Here is a 20987-nt window from a genome sequence, read left to right as displayed (position 1 = left end):
ACATGAGTCTTTCTCTTTCTTTCTCAAAATATCACTAAATAGTGATATTTAGAAAGTGACAATTCTCGCCACTGTAGTTGATAAATTCAATATAGCTCTACCAAAAATTCCAACACGGTTGTTTTTTGTTTTCCTGGAACTCTCAAAACATATGAAGAACCAGGGGCCAAGAATAGTCCAGACACTCCTAAGAACCACAAAGTTGGGGCCTTTACTATAAGAGAACCGAGATTTTCAATGAATTTGTAGTAGGTAAGGCCCCATGGTATTGACAATTGGACAGATAAATAGATCAACGGGCAAGAATACAGATGACAGAAACCAACCCTGGCAAAGATAACTTTCGCTGCATGGCAGAGTCAGCACCCTAAACTCATGGGGGAAAGGATGAGCTATCATAAATGGCACTGAAGCAACTAACTCGACGTGTATATGGAAAAAATAAAATTAAAACTCTTAATTTCACCATTGACAAAAATTAATTCCAGGTGGATTTAAGAGCCAGAAGGGTTGCACAAAACTTACAATCCCAGGATAAGGAAAGATTTCTTAAACAAGACCATAAAGGAATTTGGTCTTTGGGGGAAAAAAATTGATAGTTTTTTGTAATCAATTGGCAAAATCAATCTTTATCAATTAATAACATTTATTGACAAATTTTATCAGTAAAAATGGATACATTGGTATGTTTCATTTCATTAAAATTAAGGACTTCCATGCATAAAAGGCACCAGTAAGTGAGTGAGAAAATAAGTCACAGAGTAAGAGAGGATATGCCCTGGATTAGGATTCAAGAATATAGAATGAAAGGCCACAATAATAAAGAAGAAGCCAAACAAGCCAATGAAAAAGTAAGCAAGGGATGGGACTAAATGATTCACGAAATGAAACATGCACAAATGCTTGCTCTCTCTAGGAATCCAGGCTATGCAAGTTAAAATCACAAGATACTTCACACACTTCAGATCAGCAACGATTAGGTGAAAATACTAAATATTGGGGAGGATGTTAAGCAAAGGGAATTCTCACTTACTACTGGTAAGAGGGCAAACTGGGATGACCACTTCGGAGAGCAACCTCACCTAATAAATTAACACAAGCACGTGGTATTCAGACCAGGCAGTTCTACTCCGAGGTATGTGCCCCTGGAGAAATGCACAAGGGGTCATAAGTAAGAATGTTCCTTGTAGCAAGGTTTGTAATTCAGAGAAGGAAAAAAAAAAAAAAGAGGAAAACCTCAAGTACCCATTAAAGTGATAACAAATAAATTGTAGCACGTTATACAACAGAGTCTGGAGTGACAGTTGAAGTAAATGAAACAGAACTACCTGTATCAACACAAATAAATCTCACGAAAACATGCCAGGCCAAAAATAACATTGCGAAAGGGGATGTACGACACGCCATGAAAAATATGCAAAGCCAGCAGCTACATATTTTTATAGATACTACAAATGCGGCAGAAGTATAGAGATGCATGGGAATTATAAGTAGCCCCTTCGGGGGTTCCCTCTGGTTGTGGGGGGTCGGGCAGTGGCATGTGCTGGGCCTTGAGTGCACGAGTGATCAGGATCAGCCACTGTACTTTCAGATCTCTGAAATACTTCATAATACAAGGGGGGAATAGTCACTGCATGAAGGCATGTATTAAGCACCGACTAGATGCCCAGCACTCACTGTGCCAGGTGCCGGGGGCAGCAGGAGGAATGAAGCCTGTCCTCTTTCTGCTGGCTGGTAGCCTGAGGTCCCTGCACTCAGAATCCCTCCTGACCTTGAACCCAGCCCCCGCCCGCCCACCAAGTGCAGAGGGAGTGGGAAGAACACGGTCCTCTAGAAGGAATGGCTCATCAAGGCTTTAGACGTAAGGAAGACCTTTTCCATGGCGCTGATAAGCTCCAAAGAGAACAGAATGTTTAAATCCTTGAGATCTGATCTAAAATTGTACTGAATTTCCTGCTTACTTAAGCTACGCATGCTCACTGGAGAGGATGTCCCTGAAACCTACCACCCACTATTAAGGTTGGGGGATATGTGCCTTGTGTATTTCTTGTGTGGTGTTTGTTTTTTTTTCTTTTTTGCGGTATTCTAGGCAGACTTTTACAGGGTAGAGATTAGACCAAGTATATAGGGTCCTAGCCTGTGTTTTCAGCCTCGTATGCAGGGAGGGGACAGGCTCCCCAGAGATCTCTTAGACAAGAACCTACCCCGCTGTCACTTTAGTTTGGTGCTCCCTCATCTACTGGGGACAGAGCAGGGAGCTGGGACGAAGCAGCCCCTGCAGGACCCCCACTTCTTACCTGAAGCTCAGGAGGATGGCCGAGGCGATGACCAGAGCGGAGAAGGACAGCGTGTAGCCCACCGTGTAGATGATGGAAAAGGACAGGAGCTGCTGCTCTGGCGAGCTCTGTGTGCACATGAGGGATACTCTGCAGGCAAGGCAGCCCACGCCCTCCTCTCCTGCGCCCTTCTTTCCCCTCTCCCAGGGGACGGGGCAGAGGCAGGGCCCCAAGTCAGGCTGCACTGGGGACCCCAGAACTAAGAAAGAAAACATGGCCATGGTCCTTGGGTTTCTAGGGCCTTGTCCTGAGGCCAGTGGGGTGAACACCCATCACCCCTACCCAGAGAGCATGGTGTGCAAAGGCCCCAGGGGCAGGGGGATAGACAAGATGGCCACAGCCCAGCCCAGCAGATGCCCGGGATCCCTGCTCCAGGGACGTTGGGACCCTGCTGCCCCTCACTGCCTCAGAGCCCCCATTTTCAACTCACTCTCTCCCCTTGCTTGGACTCCTCGCACTCTGACAGGTTCCTCCAGGGGGCGCTCGAGTTGTCCTGGCGCAACCACAGGCCCTCGGCTGTGCAGAATCGATACACACGGCCCTGCAGCACTGGGCAGAGACGCGGGCGCTGTGCCGTGGCCCAATGCCACAGGCCCCCCATTCCTCCCTGCCTGAGGCTCACCCAGGGCTGACCTTTAGGAGTTAGCAAAACCTCTTACACACACACACACACACACACGCTCAGGCCCTCCTCTCTTGCCATGTGCCCATTTGGCCCAGGACAGGAAAGGCAAGCACTGAGGGCCACCCTGGGATGCAGTCTGATGAAGTCATGTTTTTGAGATGAGACAACTCTAGCCCATTTCCACATCCTGCTTCTAGCCTCAAGTCACACTACTGACAAGGTCTGGCACTGACCACCTGATGGCTCCACAGACACCCACTGCGACTTCTGATCTTCAGGACTCAGCCCTGCCTCCCTCCAACACTCCACAGACAGGACAGACCCTGGAACAGATGGGCACAGAGCTCCTGAGACGAAGGAAGAGACACAGCCCTGCCTTAGGGAGCCCCAGTCTGAGGGGAGACACAGCCCTGCCCTCAGGGAGCCCCAGTCTGAGGGGGAGACACAGCCCTGCCCTCAGGGATCCCCAGTCTGAGGGGGGGAAGACACAGCCCTGCCCTCAGGGAGCCCCAGTCTGAGGGGGGAGACACAGCCCTGCCCTCAGGGAGCCCCAGTCTGAGGGGAGACACAGCCCTGCCCTCAGGGAGCCCCAGTCTGAGGGGAGACACAGCCCTGCCCTCAGGGAGCCCCAGTCTGAGGGGGGAGACACAGCCCTGCCCTCAGGGAGCCCCAGTCTGAGGGAAGAGACACCGTCCTGCCTTTAGGAAGCCCTAATCTGATGGAAATGACACAGTCTTATCCTCAAAGGTGGCCTGATCTAAAGAGAATACAATGTCAACGATAGAGGCACAGCCCTTGGAGACCCTCCATTCAAAGGGGGGAAGACCCAGCTCCTCCCTTCAATGGGAATATTGGGGATAAAGACTGCCCTTGGAGACCTCCCGGTCTGAGAGGAGGGAGAGACCCCGCCCCCGTCCTCAGAGAGCCCCAGTCTGAAGGAGGAAGCACAATTCCTGGCTCCAGGGAATGAGGACTCTCACAGAAAAACAGTCCTCAGAAAGTAACAGCATAAACGCAAACTAAGAGAGATCCAGCACAGGCCCCGCAGAGCTGGGGGTAGGACGTTCTCTGTGCCCGCTCCCATCAAGTCTGCCATGCTCCACTAGCCCCCTACGCAGGAAGGTGGGTGGCTTGGGGCCCCCGGTTCACTGTGAGGCCATGAGAGGGAATGAGGGGCTTACTTGGGCTTGGGAGAAAACGCTTCATTACCTCTCTGGAGGGGAATGTAAGACTGACCCCAGGACTGGGGTCAAAAACAGGGCTAGGGTTAGCACAGGGAGATCAAGGAGGGAAATTGGAGCCAGGATGAAATTTAAAAGATTTAAAAATTCTAAAGGACTAAAAGATTTTAAGGACCAGCTATGGGATGAAGGTGCAGTGGGAGGGAGGGAGGGAGGGAGGGAGGGAGGAGGGAGGGAGGGAGGGAGGGTGGAGAAACGTCAGAGGCCCAGGTCAGAAGTTTCCAGGCGGAGGGGGAGCAGTAAGAACTGTGTGTGGGAAGAGACTCATTAGCATGTGTGCATGATGGGAGCATGACGGGAGCACCGCAACCCCCAGGACCTGCCCCAAACGGGCCCAGCAGGGTCGCAGCCGTTTAGACCAGGGGTCTGTCTTACGGTTCACAAACCACCAGTCTGCGCACTGTTGGTATATGTCAGACCCCTGCAGGGTCTGTCGGTCAGACCCTTGTTCTTCCTTATCACCGACCTCCAGTCACCCAGGGCAGCCTCCCTGTTCACTCTTCTCCTTTCTCCCACTCTCGTAAACAAGCCCTGAACCAAGGCCCTCTTCAGGAGACAGAAGTATCTGGTAATAAGGTAAGGTAAATCACCTTGCAGCATCATTGCTTCTAGAAGAACCTGTATTCTAAGAGACTTTACCTGGAAGAGAAACAAAAACCTGAAAATCTAACGGTGGGACTTCGACAGTGAGAAGAGCCGAGTCCCAATACCCCTCAAATGCGTTTATGGACAAAATCAGGCCAAGACAAAGGCAGAGAAGGGGAGGCATGTGGTCTGCTTTTAGCAACTGGAAGGGTTCCCCTCAGGCCCCCAACGCCTCTCTCATCTGCTGCCTGGATGCCTGGAATTCTTCACCAGCGGCTGAGGCTTCTGAAATAAGGCCAAGGCAGTCTTCAGTGGCAGCTAACCTCAGAGCAGTGGTGGGGATCTGGGCTGACCCCATAGGGAGTGAGACTGATGTCAGAGCCCTCCCTGGCAGCCCATCCTGATGACAGCAAGGGAGGAGAGAGGAGGAGGCAGAGGGACCAGGGGAAGGGAGAGGACATGGCAAGAGGGTACAAACCACCAAACTGCCTCTTTACCCATGACCCCAATAATAACCTAATAATACCACAGGTGCACCCACAATTGCTGTCCCCCCCCCCACATGCACCTTATACAGCCTCTCTGCAAGCTGCACACTGACGGTATCGGTCTCCGAAAACCTGCTGCATGCCCGACGTCCTTGAACATCGCGACCACGTTACAAGGTGGGCGCGGTTAATCCCATCTTCCGGATGAAGAAACTGAGCCTCTGAATGGGCAGGTGACTTGCCCAAGATCATCCAGCCAGGAAGTAGCAGAGTCAGGATTCAGACCCCCAGCTCTTGGCCTTCAGAGGTCAAAAGTTAGGGGCCAAATTCACTGCTAACAGTCAACAGTGGCCATGTGCCGTTTCTCCTCCACCTGTCCTCTGGGCGTGGGTTTGCTAACATTCGCAGCGTCCTCCCAGCAGATCCTCTGGCCCGTGTGGATCCCTGGCAGGCTGCCCCACGCCTGGGCCCTCTGTCCAGGGCCAGCTGGGAAGATGGGGAGGGGGTACATGCCCAGATGTGTTACTGGTACCTTGTCAAGGGATCATTGTGTCCCTGAGAAGCTCGGGGAGCCCATGAGAGTGTGTCTGTCAATTATCCTTCATTAGCGGCCAGTGTTAAAAGCCAGGGCTCATTCTTGGCCAGGCCTATGGTCCCCAGATGCCCATCTTGGCTGGAGGTGGGGTGGGTCCCGGCCCAGCCCTGCTTATCAGCTCAGCTTTATCTGGCCCAGGAGCCGCCAGTAAATCACAGCCAGGGGCTTGGCTCTGGTCTTGTCAACACCAGGAGGCAGCCGGCCGCATGCCAGGAGGCCCAGGGATATTTCATTAAGTCAGACCCTGGTGCTGGAAATAAAACCCCCAATTAAACACTTCCCCTCCCGGAAACTGCAGCGGCGTCTGTAATCAAGCTAACAGCCGCCCTTCCACGTGGATGCAGGCTCTCAGGGCTGTGGAGAGCTGCTCATGAATCCATTAGCTCCTGCACCCTGGCAACAGCTGTGGCCATCAAGGGCTACTGGGCCCCAGCTGACAGACCGCAGATTCGGGGAGGGGAGTCCCAGGCCCTCCCCAACATGGCGGAATGAGGGTCAAAGGCAGGGCTGGAACTGAAGGCATCACCTTGGGGTGGGAGGCAAGGGTAGTGCGTCAATCATGGCCCAGGAGAAGGGCTCAGGTTCTGAACTACACAGACACAAGGTCAAATCCTAGTTCTACCCTCAACCAGCTGTGGGACCTCAGGCAGACCTCTCTGGGTCTCAGTTTTCTCATCTGTAAAATGGGAACCGTAATGGCGTCCCAGGTCTGCGGTGTGAGGATTAGGAGATGAAGCATGGGAAGTGCCTGGTGCATAAGAAGCCTTCAAGACATGGCCTCATTGAAAGCCCTGCTGCTGCCCCCACCCCAGTTTCTCCAGAAGGCCCTCCCTCAGTGGGGCTGGGGCTGGAGCAGGACATCACCTCAGCCACAACTCCTCCAGGGCCAAGCTCCAGCCCCGGTCTCCTTGAGGCAACACCGGCCTGCTGAGAAATCTCCTGGGCTTGACAAGACTCAAGGGAGGCACCTGTCAGAGTTTCTGAGAATTGTGAGTTATAGGCCATTTTAAAAGCATTTTACGACTTTCCTATAATGAGAACTAAACTAACAAACAGGTACAGATCAGGAGGGGGTGCAACTAATGAAACTGGAATGATTTGTAACGAGCAAATCAGCTGTTTGTGGGTAAATGAGGCTGCTGGATGGCCCTCAGGCGGCAATGGGCTCCCAGCAGCCACTCAGGCCTTCTGGTTCACAAAGTCTTATTAACACCAGGCATCTCCTTTGAACACGTTCCTTCCTTGACTCATCTGCTTCTGCCCTCTGGGGTCCCAAATTCTGAATTAGAGGGCTCAGAAGTCAAGGGTTTGGCTGTCATTCCATCCGTGGGATGTTGTGTGGCTCTGAGGCCCGAGGCCTGGCCCCATCTCCAAGGTGATGCCTGGCTGTCCTCCCCTCCTGGAGGGCCCTCCTTCCCCCTTCTCCATCTCCCTGTTCTTTCAGGCCTGGCGCTGATGTCCCCTCTCTCTGGAAGCCTTCCTAATGCCACACCCCAGACAAAGTGGGGGCTCTGACCTCCCTCAGCATCACTTCCTGGGCCGCTGAGCTGACCTCTTCAGCCCCATGGTGAGGGGTCACCTCTTCTCCCCAACACACACACTCACATACTCCTGAGGTCTCACTGGCACCCCTATCTCCTGATACAGACCTAACCCAAGTTTCTGGTCATTGTTTTAAATTTATTTCTTTCTCTGGTCATGCATTCCTCTGCCCTGCCCTGCACCCCAGAAGACTAACCTCTATGGACAGCATCTTTGGGCTCCCTGCCCTCTACGGGTTTGACCCATGGGAGGCACAAGTAAAAGGCAGGAGGGCCCCTCTGTGGCCACAGCCCTGCTGGGTGGCCTCTCCATCACCATGACCTCCAGCTGTCATGGGGGCCACATAGCCCCATGCCTGCTCCACTCAGGTCTAGGAATGCTAACACTTTCCCCTCTTACAGTCCTTGGTGCTTTACACACCTTAGTGGCCCCTTAACCCTGCACCACCTCGGTAAGTGGCCCCTCTGTTAAGTTCTCTTCAGATTCCCAGCTGAGTGTGTTTTCTGCCAGGACCCTGCCTACGATACCTTGGTCCTTCTCCCCACCCCTAACTCACTCTGTGAAGTTTCTCCATAGGCCATTCCCTTGGTCAGCCCAAGAAAGTTCCAGTACTGCCCCCTTCCTGCTTCCACATGCCCTGGTGGGTGTTAGGGAAGCCCGTGGTGCCAAGGGGACCAGTAGGACAAGCCAGAGAGAGCAAGTACTCTGTGCTAGCCCAAGGGGGGGGGGGGGCTCTGCAGGTCCCTAACTCAGGGAGAGCAGAGAGAAAGGCAGAGTCGGTGATCTGAGTGTCAGAAAAGGGAGTGAACTAGCTTGGTGAGTCAGGGGAGAGGGTGGAGGCTGGCAGGGGGCCTGTGCAGCAGCCAATATCTTCATGGAGAAAGCAATAAAACTGTGTTCGCTCATAAACGGGCACCGCCAGGACCTATTTCCTGCTCAAATAAAATTAAAGGTGATGGATGGAGCTGCAAGGGGCAGGCAGAGCTAGGGTCAGCTTAGTGCTGAGTGATGGGCCCTGTCCGGGGCCTGGCTCCCTGGGGTCTAGAGGCCCAGCCCAGGCTGGCCGAGCAGCCAGTCCCAAACCTCTGGGAGGCAGAGAAAGCCTGTGGATTTGGGGAGGTGGGGCAGATAAGTAGCGTGGGTGGAAAAAATTAACAGCAAGCATTTTTCAAGAAGCTGCAATCCTCCTAAAACCCTTATCATCCCATCTGCATCCCATCTCCCAGGTGAGCGAGCTGAGGCACAAAGAGGTCCGGGCATCTGCTGAGGCTCGCATAGCCACGCAGAGCACAGGCAAGCATTCTCTTCGATTGTAGCACTCAACTTTTCATCTGTAGGGAGAGGGCAGGCAGCTCACTGCCCTCCCTTGGAGTGCGCCCAGCCAGCAGAGGCCCAGGCCTCTCACCGGTCTTCATGCCCAGGGCCACGCACACAGGAACATACGCATATGCACACACACGTGCGTGCACACTCAAGGGAGCCCCGTGTAGCAACGCCACACACTCCGAACCAGACTCCGGAACGGGTTCCCGGGTCTGCCACTCCCCAGCTTGTGAGCTGGGAAAAGGTACTTGGCAGCTCCATGCCTCAGTTTCCCCCTCTGAAAAATGAGAGCACAATCAGAGTACTTGCTTGTGGGGTTATTGTGAGGAGTCAATGAGTGTAGGGATGTAAAGTGCTTACGACAGGCCCCAGAAGTGCTGTGGGAGGGGCCGCTGGTCCACTCTGCATCTTACCAGCTGTGCGCCGCTCTCCCTGCGCACCTTGGGGAGAGGTGGGTGTACTGGGAAGACTGAGAAGAGCCTCCTTCGCACCCCTGCCTGGGTTTCATCTGACCTCGGTCCTTTGTTCCGAGGGGAAGTCCACGCCAGGCCTTGCCAGGGGCCCTGATGTTCCACTGAGGGACCACCTCTTCCAGGAAGACTACTGGTTTCCCACAGTATGACCTCATTCTCACACTCGCTTCTGGGCCAGCTTCTGCTTGAAGGCCCCGTCAAGCACAGTGGTTAAGAGCACAGTCTGGGTTCAACCACTGGGTCTACCATTTACCTCCTCATCTGAAGCAAGAGGTTTACACCTTCTAGGGCCTCAATCTCCTCATCTGTACAACAAGCATAACCATGGGGTAGTTGTAGAGAGTAAAGGAATACCCTGCTTTTAGGGCAAAACTTGGCACATAGGAGGTAGTCAGTAAATGCTAGCTATTATTATTATTATGAGAGTGTCTTTTCTCTTTTACTGAGACTAGAAGCCCCTTGAGGCAAGGGTGCTTGTCTCCTGTTAAACTCTCTGGTGCCTGGGACAGATGGGTAGTAGTGGGGTGCACTGGCTACTGTCCAGTCAGAGCCCCCCCTACAGCCTCTATAGGTGCCTGCATTTCAATGACATACCTTTCCCAGTGCAGGGTGTCCCCTGCAGGCAGGAGTGAGCTAGGGAAGGAAGCCCACTGGGGAGGGACAACCCCACCAATGCCCTGATCTCTCAGCCTGTCTGTATTCATCTGACCAGTGAACCTCTGAGGAGGCAGGAGGTGGCTGGGCACCACTACGAGGTAGGGGCACCTACAAACATACCCCCCCCACACACACACCCAGAGCAGTGATGCCTCTGGGTAACCCTCCAATCCTAGGATCTGTTCCCACCTGACTCCCTTCCTGACTACTGGATGGAGGGGGTTTACATGTCTCTCTTAAGTCAAACCCCACACTCTACCCCTCCCCTCTCATGGCAGCAACAGGCCCTAGCCCAGGTTATACCTGATGCTCCCTACTGCCCCCTCTGGGGGAAAGACAGGCAGACAGACACCCATTAGGAGGCCTAAAGACCTTCTGGGGCAGGGAGGGCTGAGTCTGGGCGGAAAGGCAGCAGCGCTCCAACTCCACCCCACCCCCAACCTCCCGGACACAGGGGGAAGGAGAGAGGACTCACCACTGCTGGCCCAGGGCAGGTACCAGGGGCAGCTGACATTCACAAAGGAGCCCGGTAGTCCGTCTGGCCAGCAGGCATACTCATCGAAGGTCCGATTGCAAAACAGGCCTGGGGGCAGGAGGAAGAGTCTCTGAGTCCCCTCCTGGCCGCCTGGCCTGGTAGTGGCACTTCCCCTCCACTTCCACCATGGAGGCTGGCGGGATGGAAACCTGTGCCCTGCTAAGCTCTGCTGAGCACTATGCCAAGCTCTCTTCCCACCCGGCGGGTACCGTGCAAGGGGACTCAGGCCCCTAGCAGCAGTGGAACTTGGAGCAAGTAACTTAATGTCTATTTTCTCATCTGTTAAATGGGGTTGATCCTGAGCCCACAGGGCCTTTGGGGACAAACAGTGCATGTTACGTGGATACCCGTACATGGTATGTAAGTGCTCAATAAACAAGCCCTACAGGCCTATTCTGAAAGCGCCCGTCACAGACGAGCAGGGAATGGAAGCTCATGAGGCTGGAATAACCTCCCGGCGGTCACGGCGCCGTGATCGCAGGGTCAGGATTTGAACCTAGGCCTATCTGGCTCCAACCCTCTACTCTCTAGATCACCCCATAAGCTCCTCTGAAACAATTATTCCTATAAATATATTGTTTGGGCCGCCAGCCCCTTCACAGGCCAGAAAGTGGGAAGGAAGGCAAAGAATGGAAAGGCCAGGTCCCCCGCTCCTGAGAGGCTCCAGCTGGAGGTAAGGGGGAATAAGACGGCACCCCAAGGCACGGGCAGATGTGGCATCCCAGAGAGCCAAACGATGCCCAGCCATGGCTTGGGGGTTGGCTGGGGCGGGGAGGGGAGGGGGCTTCAAAGTCTTCTGGAAACGGCTGGGGGAGGGCCCCACCTGGACTCACCCGTGGCCGGGGGTGGGGCCTCAGTCAGGAAGCGCTGGCACTGGTGTCGGTATTCTCGCCATTTCTGCACTGTCTCGGAGAGGGACACGGTGGCACCCTGTGGGGGGAGGGGAGACACGGAGGCCCCTTGGGTCCAGCCAACCTCTCTTTTACCCCCTGCCCCCACACACTTAGTTTCTTTCTTCATCTCCAGAGGACGTTAGAGCCCCAAACTCCCCCAGGCATCGGCTATCTCTGAGAGGGCGACAGAGCAAGTCACTACCACAGGGGGGCTCCCGGTAGACAGGTGCATAGCTTGCTGTGTTGTAAGTGGCCAGCAAATGTCTACTAAAATGATGTTTTGGGGAGTGAGTGGGGAACAGGGGAGGGGAAGGTGTCCCTTCATGGTCTCCTCTGACCTCACGCAGAAGGCAGAGTTCCTGAGGGCCCAAGACTTCATGAATGGCCACGGACTCCTTTCCCAGTCAGTGCCCAGTCAGCCTGCCTGCAAGGTTCCTGCACTTTCAGCCATTCTAGAAGGGGACACGCAGGCCCAGAGTGGGAGAGGGACTCAGTCGAAGTCACACAGCACCTGAAGGAGCGGAGCTAAGGCTAGGACTCAGAGTCCCCCAGATCAATGACTGTGTGAAGTACTGGAGGGCATGTGGTGTGGTGGCAGTCAGTGCTATGGAGCCTGGCTATGCCACAGCACCAGCATCTCTCCTGAACCGTGTAATGGTTATCTGGGAGGCCAACAGGACCCCCTCCCCCATTGTCCCCTTCTAATGTAACACTAGAGATCAAATATTCAGCCCAGCTTCCACCAACTGAAGAAGCCCTGAGGACGTGGGGTCAGAAAAGTCCCAGAACAGGGAGATGAGGCTTGCAATGGGATGGGTCCCCCTATCTGTGAGTAAGGGGATATGAGCCTCAATTCTTAGATAAGGTAAACACAGCAGAGACCCAAGCAGACCCAGCCACGTGAGAAATGTCCCTTCTGAACATTTTTGTTCACCTCTTTTGGATATGTTTTGGTACGGTGTTTCTTTTTTCTTTGTATTTTCTCCTGAACAGGCTTAAGATTATAAATACTCCTCATTTGGAGGCTGCAGATGCTGAAATGACCAGGGAGCCCCTTGTATAAAATTTAGGGCTTATACATAATTTAAAACAAAATTTCACTTTTTGAAATCACAAAAATATACACGTGTGCCGAAATCAAAATAGCTTCTTTTTAGAAGTTTGCACCCTTGACTTGGTGGTGGTGCCCTAAGCACATGCTGGATCTGGTTTGGGGGTAATGCTGCCCCGGTTTAAGCTCAGTCAAGGTTTATAGGGCACCTCCGATAAGGACACAGGCTGTCCTGTGCTCAGCCCTGCCCACACAGGAAGCGTCTGGAAGGGGACCAAGCTTGCTAGAGCCCCAGCCACATTCTTGGAGATGGCGTGCTGAGGCCACAGGTGGTGCCCCCTGAAGGAGCTCTTCTGAGGGCAGAGGTCAAGTGATTTGTTTTAAAAAACAAACAAATAAAAGAACAATGAATAAAACACAACAGTAGTGAAGGCAGTGTCTTGATTTTAGCTACAATGGAAGGGTCAGCTGAATTTTCACCAGAGCCAGTCCTGGTGGATCAACCCTACTCCCCACCACTTTTCCTTCTACCCCGCCCCCCAGTGCAACAGCTGGTGGTAAAAGGGCAGAAAGTCTGGGAAGAAATTCTCCTTGATCTCGATCTCTCTTTCTAGAAGGAAAGCGGGAAGGAAGCAAGGTCACAGTCGCAGCTGGGAAATAGGGCAGGTGTGTCTGGGGCAGGGAGCGGGGGAAAAGGAAGCCAGTGGAAACCGGAAGTCTCAGGGTGTGGATAGAAATGAGGTTAAGGCTAAGGACAGCGCCATTATGGCCAACTTGGCCACAAACACTCCACGGAGGTTCAAGACAGAGACAGCCCTGTCACCTGCTCTGAGCAGAGCTTCTGATATAAAACTATCTTCAGACTAGGGCTCCCTGAGGGCAGGGCTGTGTTTCCCCCTCAGACTGGGGCTCCCTGAGGCAGGGCTGTCCCTCCCCTCAAACTGGGGCTCCCTGAGCTGGGCTGTGTTTCCCCCTCAGACTGGGGCTCCTTGAGGCAGGGCTCTCTCTCTCCCTCAGACTGGGCTCCCTAAGCTCAAGGCTGTGTCTCCCCTTCAGACTGAGGCTCCCCAAGGGCAGGACTGTGTCTCCTCCCTCAGACTGGGGCTCCCTGAGCTCAAGGCTGCGTCTCCCCTTCAGACTGAGGCTCCCCGAGGGCAGGACCGTGTCTCCTCCCTCAGACTGGGGCTCCCTGAGCTCAAGGCTGCGTCTCCCCTTCAGACTGGGGCTCCCTGAGGGCAGGATTATGTCTCCCCCCTCAGACTGGGGCTCCCTGAGGACAGGGCTGTGTCTCCCCCTCAGACTGGGGCTCCCTGGGGGCAGAGAACGATTCTCTCCTGAGATTGACAGCTTCCTGACAATCTGGGTCCTCTGTCTTCTTCCCACACCAGCTCAGGGTCTCCACAAACTCCTCACTGCATCGTTTCCCCCACACGCCACATATAGCACAAACTACCAGGACCTCTGGCCTCTCCCCCATCTGGTGCTTATGGAAACCATATTGTGCCAGGCTCTGGGAGGTGGTGAGGATGAGGGAGGTGTGGAACACATAGAAAAAAGACAGAGCCCTGGCCTGAAAGAGTCCCCAGGCTACTTGGGGGTGGGTGGGGTCAAAGGCTTAGCAGGACATAACAGAGAAAGCAGGAATGAAAGCATCAGGGGGTGGTTGGGGCTCAGGGGGTGGTTGGGGCCAGGCTCAGTATAGATTCAGCCCTAAGGGACTCTGGGGACTGTGAGCTGGGGGAGAGGCTGGGCTGGCAAGAGTGGAGGGTGGAAATTTCAGCAAAATGTCCCAGCAGGGACCAAGATGCAGAGGTGGGAACACTGATGCTCCTGCCAGCAGGAAAAGGCTTTGGACTGGTGTTCTGGAGGGATTTCTGGGCCAGGGAGAGAGCAGTGGCCAGGACTGGGATAGATCTGAGTCTCTGGTCTGGGACAAGGCTGGAGACCACCAGTAAGCAGGGCCCAAGTGCTCAGGTGAACACAGTAACACCTTGCAGGGTGGACAGCCCTGGCTTTGGGCTCAGATCTGGGCCCGACCCTGACTCCCCCACAAATGAAGTTTGTTACCTTGTGTAAGAGTTTTAACTTCTAGGCTCGGCTTACACATGTGCAAAATGGGAATGATAATAGTCCCTACCTGTCCCCTCCCCCAGGACTGTCATGAGATTTAAGTGAGCTAATGCTTAGAAGGGCCCCTGGCACATGGAAAATGTGCAGCCAAATGCAGCCCTTCTTAGGACTTCTGCTGTTTACAGGACAAGGGAGAGGACAGAGTGGACAGGGCAGCCCGGCCTCCTGGGGACGTGGGCACTACCCCTCCCTCACTTCTAGGACCAACAAATTCCCAGGAGGAAACGAACATATTCTCATGCCAAGGACCAATCATTCTGCTTAGTGTGTGGCAGCTTCCAGCAGCAAATCCACGTGGTGATGAGCAGGACCCCATTCCCGTGGGTAGGGGCCATGAGGAGGGGCAGGCCCTGTCCCCCAGCCCCCAGCCCCATTTCATCCTCCTATGGCATGAATCCCCGCTCCGAGACTGATGGGGTGGAGCTGCGGGTGCTGGTGATGAGAAGGACGCAGTGGTGGAGACAACGCTGTTGGCCCAGAGAAGAAGGCAGCGGTGGGGGCTGTGGGGCTGTGTGAGGGCAGGTTGGAAGGTTTTAGAATCGGGACTTTGTGAGATCTCTCTGAAGGGGATGAGGGGATAAAATGGAGACAATGCTGGGGTGGAGGTTATAATAAGAAGAGGCATCTCTCAGATTCAGGAGTTTCAGGAGGAAGCAGGAGGTGAGAAAAAGGATGCCAGGGGGGAGTGGTGTGCTGGAGAGAGCACTGGACAGAGAGCCACAAGTCCTGGCTTTAAAATCCCGGTTCTGGCTGTTAATGTGGGATTGATAGGATGCGCTATAACCCTTTGGGGCCTCAGTTTCCTCATCTGTAAAATGGGCCTATTACTCTTCCCAAAGAGCTCCTGTACAGATCCAGAAACATAAAGTGGGTGAACATCTATGAATTATCCAGCCCTGTCCCGGCCGGCAGCGTTAGAAGGAAAAGTGGACAGGGAAGGACACAGATGCTGCCGTTGCTCTTGAGGTGACAGGCTTTCCAATATCCCGGGAAGGCCCTCCGTCTCCAAAGACTGGCTGCCAGCCTAAAAAATTCCTCTTCCAGCTTTATTTCTCAGTGCAAATAAGTTCTTTCCTTTTCTGGAAACCTTTTTGATTGAGGGAAGGAGGAACAAGACCTTGGCCTCTCTGGGCCACTGAGGTGGGAAAAATGGGAGAGGACCCTAGAGGAGAAAGAGAGCTCCAGAGACAACTCTGGGACCGCCCAACTGATGCAGACCCTATCTTCCCCAGCCTCCCTCCTCTCCGCGCCCCTCCCAGAGCCCAAACCAGCACCCTGGCCCCTGTGCCCAGGAAGGGTGGGGCTGCCAGAACCTTGGCTCTTTGACCTCATTATTTTTTTTCTTAAGGGCTCCAGATATGTGAGCAGAGGGCAGGGAAAGGAAAACTGACACACAGTGTCAAATGCTCGGGAACCCTCACACGGATATACTGTCACACACATTATCACACACGCCATTGAGCACATGCTTACATACTGAGACATGACAGTCTCCCCCCCCCACACACACAGTCAGGTACACACTCACATGCTGACACATTGCCCCCAACGCGCACGCATGCACGCATACACTCCTTGACGGACATAAACTCAACTCACACTGTCACACACATGTACGCAGGGAAACACGCATTCTGTCATAAGCACGCTATCTCTCACCCACATGCTGGCACATACTGGCGGACACCCATTTACACAAAAATCTCTCTCTCACACACACACACAGACCTTCCCATAGACACAGTATCACACATGGGGTTGCAAACACATAGACACTGTCGGACACACAATTACATGCTGAGATGTTTCATACACAGTGACCCGCACACCAGCAGACCGCCACACACGGGGTCACATACAAACCCACAGAGAGACGGGGGCTCATAAAACCCACACCTCCTCCCCCTGGTCTCTCTCTGTGTCTCTCTACCTGTCTCTATCTCTGTGTCTATCACACACACCCCCCCCACACACAGGGGAATCTGCTTAGAGCCAGGCTTCAGCTAAGGAAGGGCCTGTTTTTCCTCAGAGAAAGGAATTGGAGGGCAGGATGTGGTTTCTTGGTGGCTCCTGTCCCGGCCCCTACCTGGGATCCATGTCCGGGAGGGAGCCCAGCTCAGAACAAAGTCCACGCTGACCGCCGTGTGCCCCGGACTCCCTCCGCCCTTCACTAGAGCCTCCCACAGCCCCTCTCCAAGCCCTAGTCTGCCCTGAAGAAGGCTTTCAGATTCTGGAGGACAAATGCGTCCGTTCCCCCACGCGCCTAAGGCTGCCATTTCAGAGTTCCAGTGTCTCAACCCTCGCCCTAACTTTCTGTGGTAGAGGCTGTGATTCCTGTGTACAGACGAGGACACTGAGGTTCGGGAAGGTTGTTGTCCTACCCAAGATCACCAGCTAAGAGCAGACCTGAGATTTGAACCCAGGTTTGGCTGGTTCTAATTTTGGGTGTCAGAGGCTTGCCTGTCTCCTCAGAGACCAGCTTCCTCACAGGGTTCCTGGGGAGGTAAGGAATAGGGGAGGGGGGTGATCCTTTCAGCCACAGTGAAGGAGTGGCCTAGGCCCCCTTCTTCAGAGGTCAATTCGGCCATCCTCCTGCCGCTTCCAGCCTAGCCAGACCTGACAGTGAACAGCTCACTCTGGGAAGCAGGTAGCAGGCACCAGCCCAGCCCCTCACCCCTTTCTCTCTGTTCCTGAATGACAGGATCATCTTGCACAGGAATGCTCCTTTTCTGAGCTTTTGTCCCCCGTTGGTGCCATGGAGGGAGTAAATCTAGTCTTGCTGACCTCATGAGCAGAAAAGAGAATGCAAAATTCACCCATTTTTAGCATCTTGTACACGGGCATGAGGTTGTGTCACAAGGACAGTAGTCTAACCTCAAAGCCCCTTTGCTCAGATCTCTGTGGTGGCCAGGGATGCTCAGAGCACCCCCCAACAAGAGCATCCCCTGAAAGCTCCACCCCCTCGCTCAGAGCCTGGCTCCTCCTGCCCTGCTCTGCCCTCCCAGGCCTGTTAGTCCAGGATAGTCGGCTTTTGCACAGGCCCAGGGCTGAGGAGTAAGGGGATCAGAAGTAAGGGCAGGTTCAAAGAGCCCAATTCCTCTGGCAAAAGGAACTTTGGGGAGAAGACAGGCAGCCTCCAAAACTTTTCCTCTTCCCTTAATTCAAACCAGGTCTGCAAAGCCGGCCCAGAGCAGGATGGGAGGAGGCAGCAGGGCCTTCCACTTCCACCCAGTCCCAGCCCCAAGGCAGTAAAGGTGAACCAGAGAGGTGGTCATGCTAATGTGTCTGCAGTCCTGGCTCCTGAAAGATGCCAAGAACACCAGGGAAGTCAAGACCTGGCTGAGGGATTGGGGGAAGGTGCTGGGGAAGCGGGAGTGTCTCCTGAGGCTAGGGCCAGTAGTTGGGCTGGGGACAGGGAGAGGCAGGGAATGAGTCTGGAAAGGACTTTGTGGGGGGGGGGGGCGAAAATGGGCTGGCACATTGTCCACAGCTGGATTCTCAGTCGGGCTGGAATCAGCCTCAATGGCCCCTCTTCGTGCATTCCCCCCCACCTGTGCTGGGACAAATTTCAAGGCCTGTACAGGTCCACTCCCCAAAGCTGTCAGTTCTTTAGGTCTAGGGGTAGGAACGGGAGGCAGGAGGAAGAGATAGTTCCCTTGACACCACACAGGCCATCCAAGCCTGCATCTCTTCTCCACTCTAGCATCTCACAACATCTTCAGACAACTCCCCACTCCACCAGCAGGCTGGCTACAGCCCCCAGCCTAGGAGCCTGGAAACAGGAAAGGCAGGGAGGGCAGTGAGGGCTGCAGAGAGGGGCTGCAGGGGTCCATCTGTGGTCCACTGGCCAGTGACATCCAGGGGACCAAGGTGTCTCTGAGTGTCCCGGTATGCTTTCTGGTATATGTTGTCAACCAGGTTAGTCAGAATGGGGGGTCAGACAAGTGTGCGAGGGGGACCGCTGCTTCTAGAGGAGCAGGGAGCCTCCTACATGTTTTGCCGCAGGGGCGGGGGGGGGGCACTCAAGTTCCATCCGGGAGGTCAGAAAGGACAACAAGCTGCCACCGCGTGGTCCCTGGGGCTATAAGTCAAAGGCTGTGCTGGGGGGCTGACAAGGGGGAAATGGAGTGGGGTGTCCACACCCTGGCCCTCTCCGTCTTCCCGGAGCCTTCTCGGGGTCTTTGACGAGGGAGCAGGGTGGGCTGGGACGGGCACCGCGGGGAGGGCTCAGGGCCATCACCGGAGAGGTGAGGTCAGGGGAGGGGGTGAGCCGGGCCGTGCCAGGGCCGCGGGCGCGAGTCTGCGAGGAGCCAGAGTTGGGAAAGTGGTCTGGGGAGATGCGGCGCAGAAGTCAACGCAGGGCTGCCGCGAGGCAGCGTGTGGCCTGGGCGGGGGCGGCGGGCAGGGAGCGTCTCGCGGGGCTGGGACCGCCGGGCGCCGTCCGAGCCCCCACCTCGGGCCGCCGTCCAAGCCCCCGGCTCAGGGCGCCCAACTCTCCAGTCCCTGCTCCCCCCGGGGCTTCGGTTCCCTCCTCCTGCGGTCGCAGAGTTTCGCTCAAGTCCCGGGCAGCCCCTGCCGGGAGCCGGCGCCCGCCGCCCGTAGGGCCCCCTGCGTCCTCCCCGTTCCCCCGGGGCCGCGGGTCTCACCTGGGGGCGGGGGCCGGCCCTGCCCACCGCCCCGAGCAGCAGCAGCGCCAGGCAGAGCGGGCTGGGGGCGCGGGCCATGGCGGGGCGCTCAGGACCGGGCCATCGCTGCCACCTGCGGAACCGCGCGCGGCGACTGATCCCGGGCGGCCGGCGGCGCCGGGGGAGGAGCCGGCGCGGGGCCGCCCCGCCCGCGGGAGGGGCCGGCGGGGTCCCGCGTCTTCAGCCCGGGCCGCCCGGGGCCTCCCCCCAACACCGCCCCTCGCCAGTCGGTCCCGGGCCGGGGGCACCGGGCGCTGCGCTCCGGGCGAGGACCGCTCGGGCTGAGGAAGCGCAGGAGCCTGCCACCAGCACCCAGCGCCTCGGGTGCGCTCGCCCGCCCCCCACCCCCGCCCCCCAGCCTCCCCCAGGTTCCCCCAGATTCCCCGGGCTAAGGAGAGCCAGACCACCCCCACCTATTCAGGCTACCCCAGAGGAAACTGAGGCCGGACAAGCGCGTGGGACTTACCCAAGGTCACCCTGCCCGTCAGACCCCTCCAGGAAAGTGTCACCCCAAGAGCTGCGCGTGACTAGTATAAGAAAGAGCCACCCAGCGGGGTTACCCCCTCCCCAAGTCCTCTCCTCATTCCGGAGCTCGGTCAGGAAGGCCGCCCCAGGAGAGCTAAGGTTGGGGGAGGAGGGGAAGACGAGGACAAATGGATCAATGGAGCCCTGAGTGGAGGGTCTAGAGTTTTCCCCCCACTCCCGCAATTCCCACGGCCCTTGTTCTAAATCACTAGGCTCTTAGAACCCTGTGTCCCTGTGCCAAAGTGGGCCCATGGCTGTTCCCTGTGCCTGCTGTATCTTTGTCACCCGCTTTGTAGCAACTCTATTTTACCTGCCTTTGTATCCACCCCCCACCCCAAACACAGTGCGGGCAGGGGTTGGGGGGCAGGTGCTGCACAGGCTACCCTCAGATTCCCTTCTTACAGCCAGGCTGTGGAAGAGTGCGAAAATGCATTGACTTTACTTCCCTGATGCCCTTAAGGAGTAAGGGTGGGTAGAGGGGATTACCCCAGCCCCAAAAGAACTTTGATGTCACTGTTGGGAAGGGGTGGTGGCAGCAGCACGCCATCCTGGACACGCCATAGCAGGGGCATGTCTGGATCATCCCAAAGGGAAAGAGAGTCTGAGAGTAACTTCTCATCAGGGGGAGAACAAAACTTCTGGAAGCCCTGAGCAAAGTTGGAAGGGGTGGGGTGGGGGTGTGAAATGGGGAGGCGGGAAGAGACAGCCAGTGGGAGGAGCAGAGGCTCCCTTTGAGCCAGAGGGATTGCCCACTCCAGCAAGCTCTACCTCCACAACCTGGGAGTCTTGTCTTCCCTCCCCTGCCCAGAAGGTCACCTTCCGTGAGCCACTTAGGATTATTAGCTTGTTCAGCTACACCTGGCAGAAAACCCCAGAGAGCAATGGTGTAACCAAGGGCTCTTACATAAAACGAGACCAGAGGTTCAGCCTAGGGCTGGAGCAGTGGCTCCCTGATCATTAGGGTTCCCCCGATCTTGTAGCTTCCACCATTCTCATGGCCCAAGCCTTCCACGAAATGATCCAAGGTGGTTGCTCCAGCTCCCACCATGATATCCAAACTCCAGCCAGCAGGCAGGAGGAAGGAGAAGAGGAGGGGTGGGCCTCCATGGGTAAAGCCACAACCAGAAAGTGGCAATTGTCAGTTCCTCACCCATTGGTCGGAATTTTTTATTTTTTTAAATTTTATTTATTTATTTGAGATAGAGTGATAGAGAAAGAGCACAAGGGCAGGGGCAGAGGGAGAAGCAGACTCCCCGCTGAGCAGGGAGCCCCACGAGGGGCTCAATCCCAGGACCCTGAGATC

At 55.4% G+C, this 20987-nt stretch overlaps 1 protein-coding gene across 2 annotated transcripts in view; it reads right to left on the bottom strand.

Annotated features, from left to right (window-relative positions):
- Positions 1-19221, bottom strand: part of GLP1R (glucagon like peptide 1 receptor) — a 37284-nt gene extending 18063 nt beyond the window's left edge. The window contains exons 1-5 of one of the 2 annotated variants that reach the window (XM_026482467.4): positions 19121-19221; positions 11234-11330; positions 10341-10448; positions 2767-2885; positions 2298-2404 (exon numbers count right to left, since the gene is read on the bottom strand). In XM_026482467.4, coding sequence (XP_026338252.3) covers positions 2298-2404; positions 2767-2885; positions 10341-10448; positions 11234-11330; positions 19121-19198 — 509 coding nt within the window. In that variant the 5' untranslated portion in view covers positions 19199-19221. Of the gene's footprint in view, positions 1-2297; positions 2405-2766; positions 2886-10340; positions 10449-11233; positions 11426-19120 lie in introns of those variants that run through there. The other variant, XM_057305016.1, reaches the window with a different exon arrangement.
- Between the last annotated feature and the right edge of the window lie 1766 nt (positions 19222-20987).

The sequence above is a fragment of the Ursus arctos genome, unplaced genomic scaffold (assembly GCF_023065955.2).
Source record: "Ursus arctos isolate Adak ecotype North America unplaced genomic scaffold, UrsArc2.0 scaffold_31, whole genome shotgun sequence".
NCBI classification, from domain to species: Eukaryota; Metazoa; Chordata; class Mammalia; order Carnivora; family Ursidae; genus Ursus; species Ursus arctos.
Note: the sequence above shows the minus strand (reverse complement) of the source record. Positions and strands in the feature narration are given on the sequence as shown.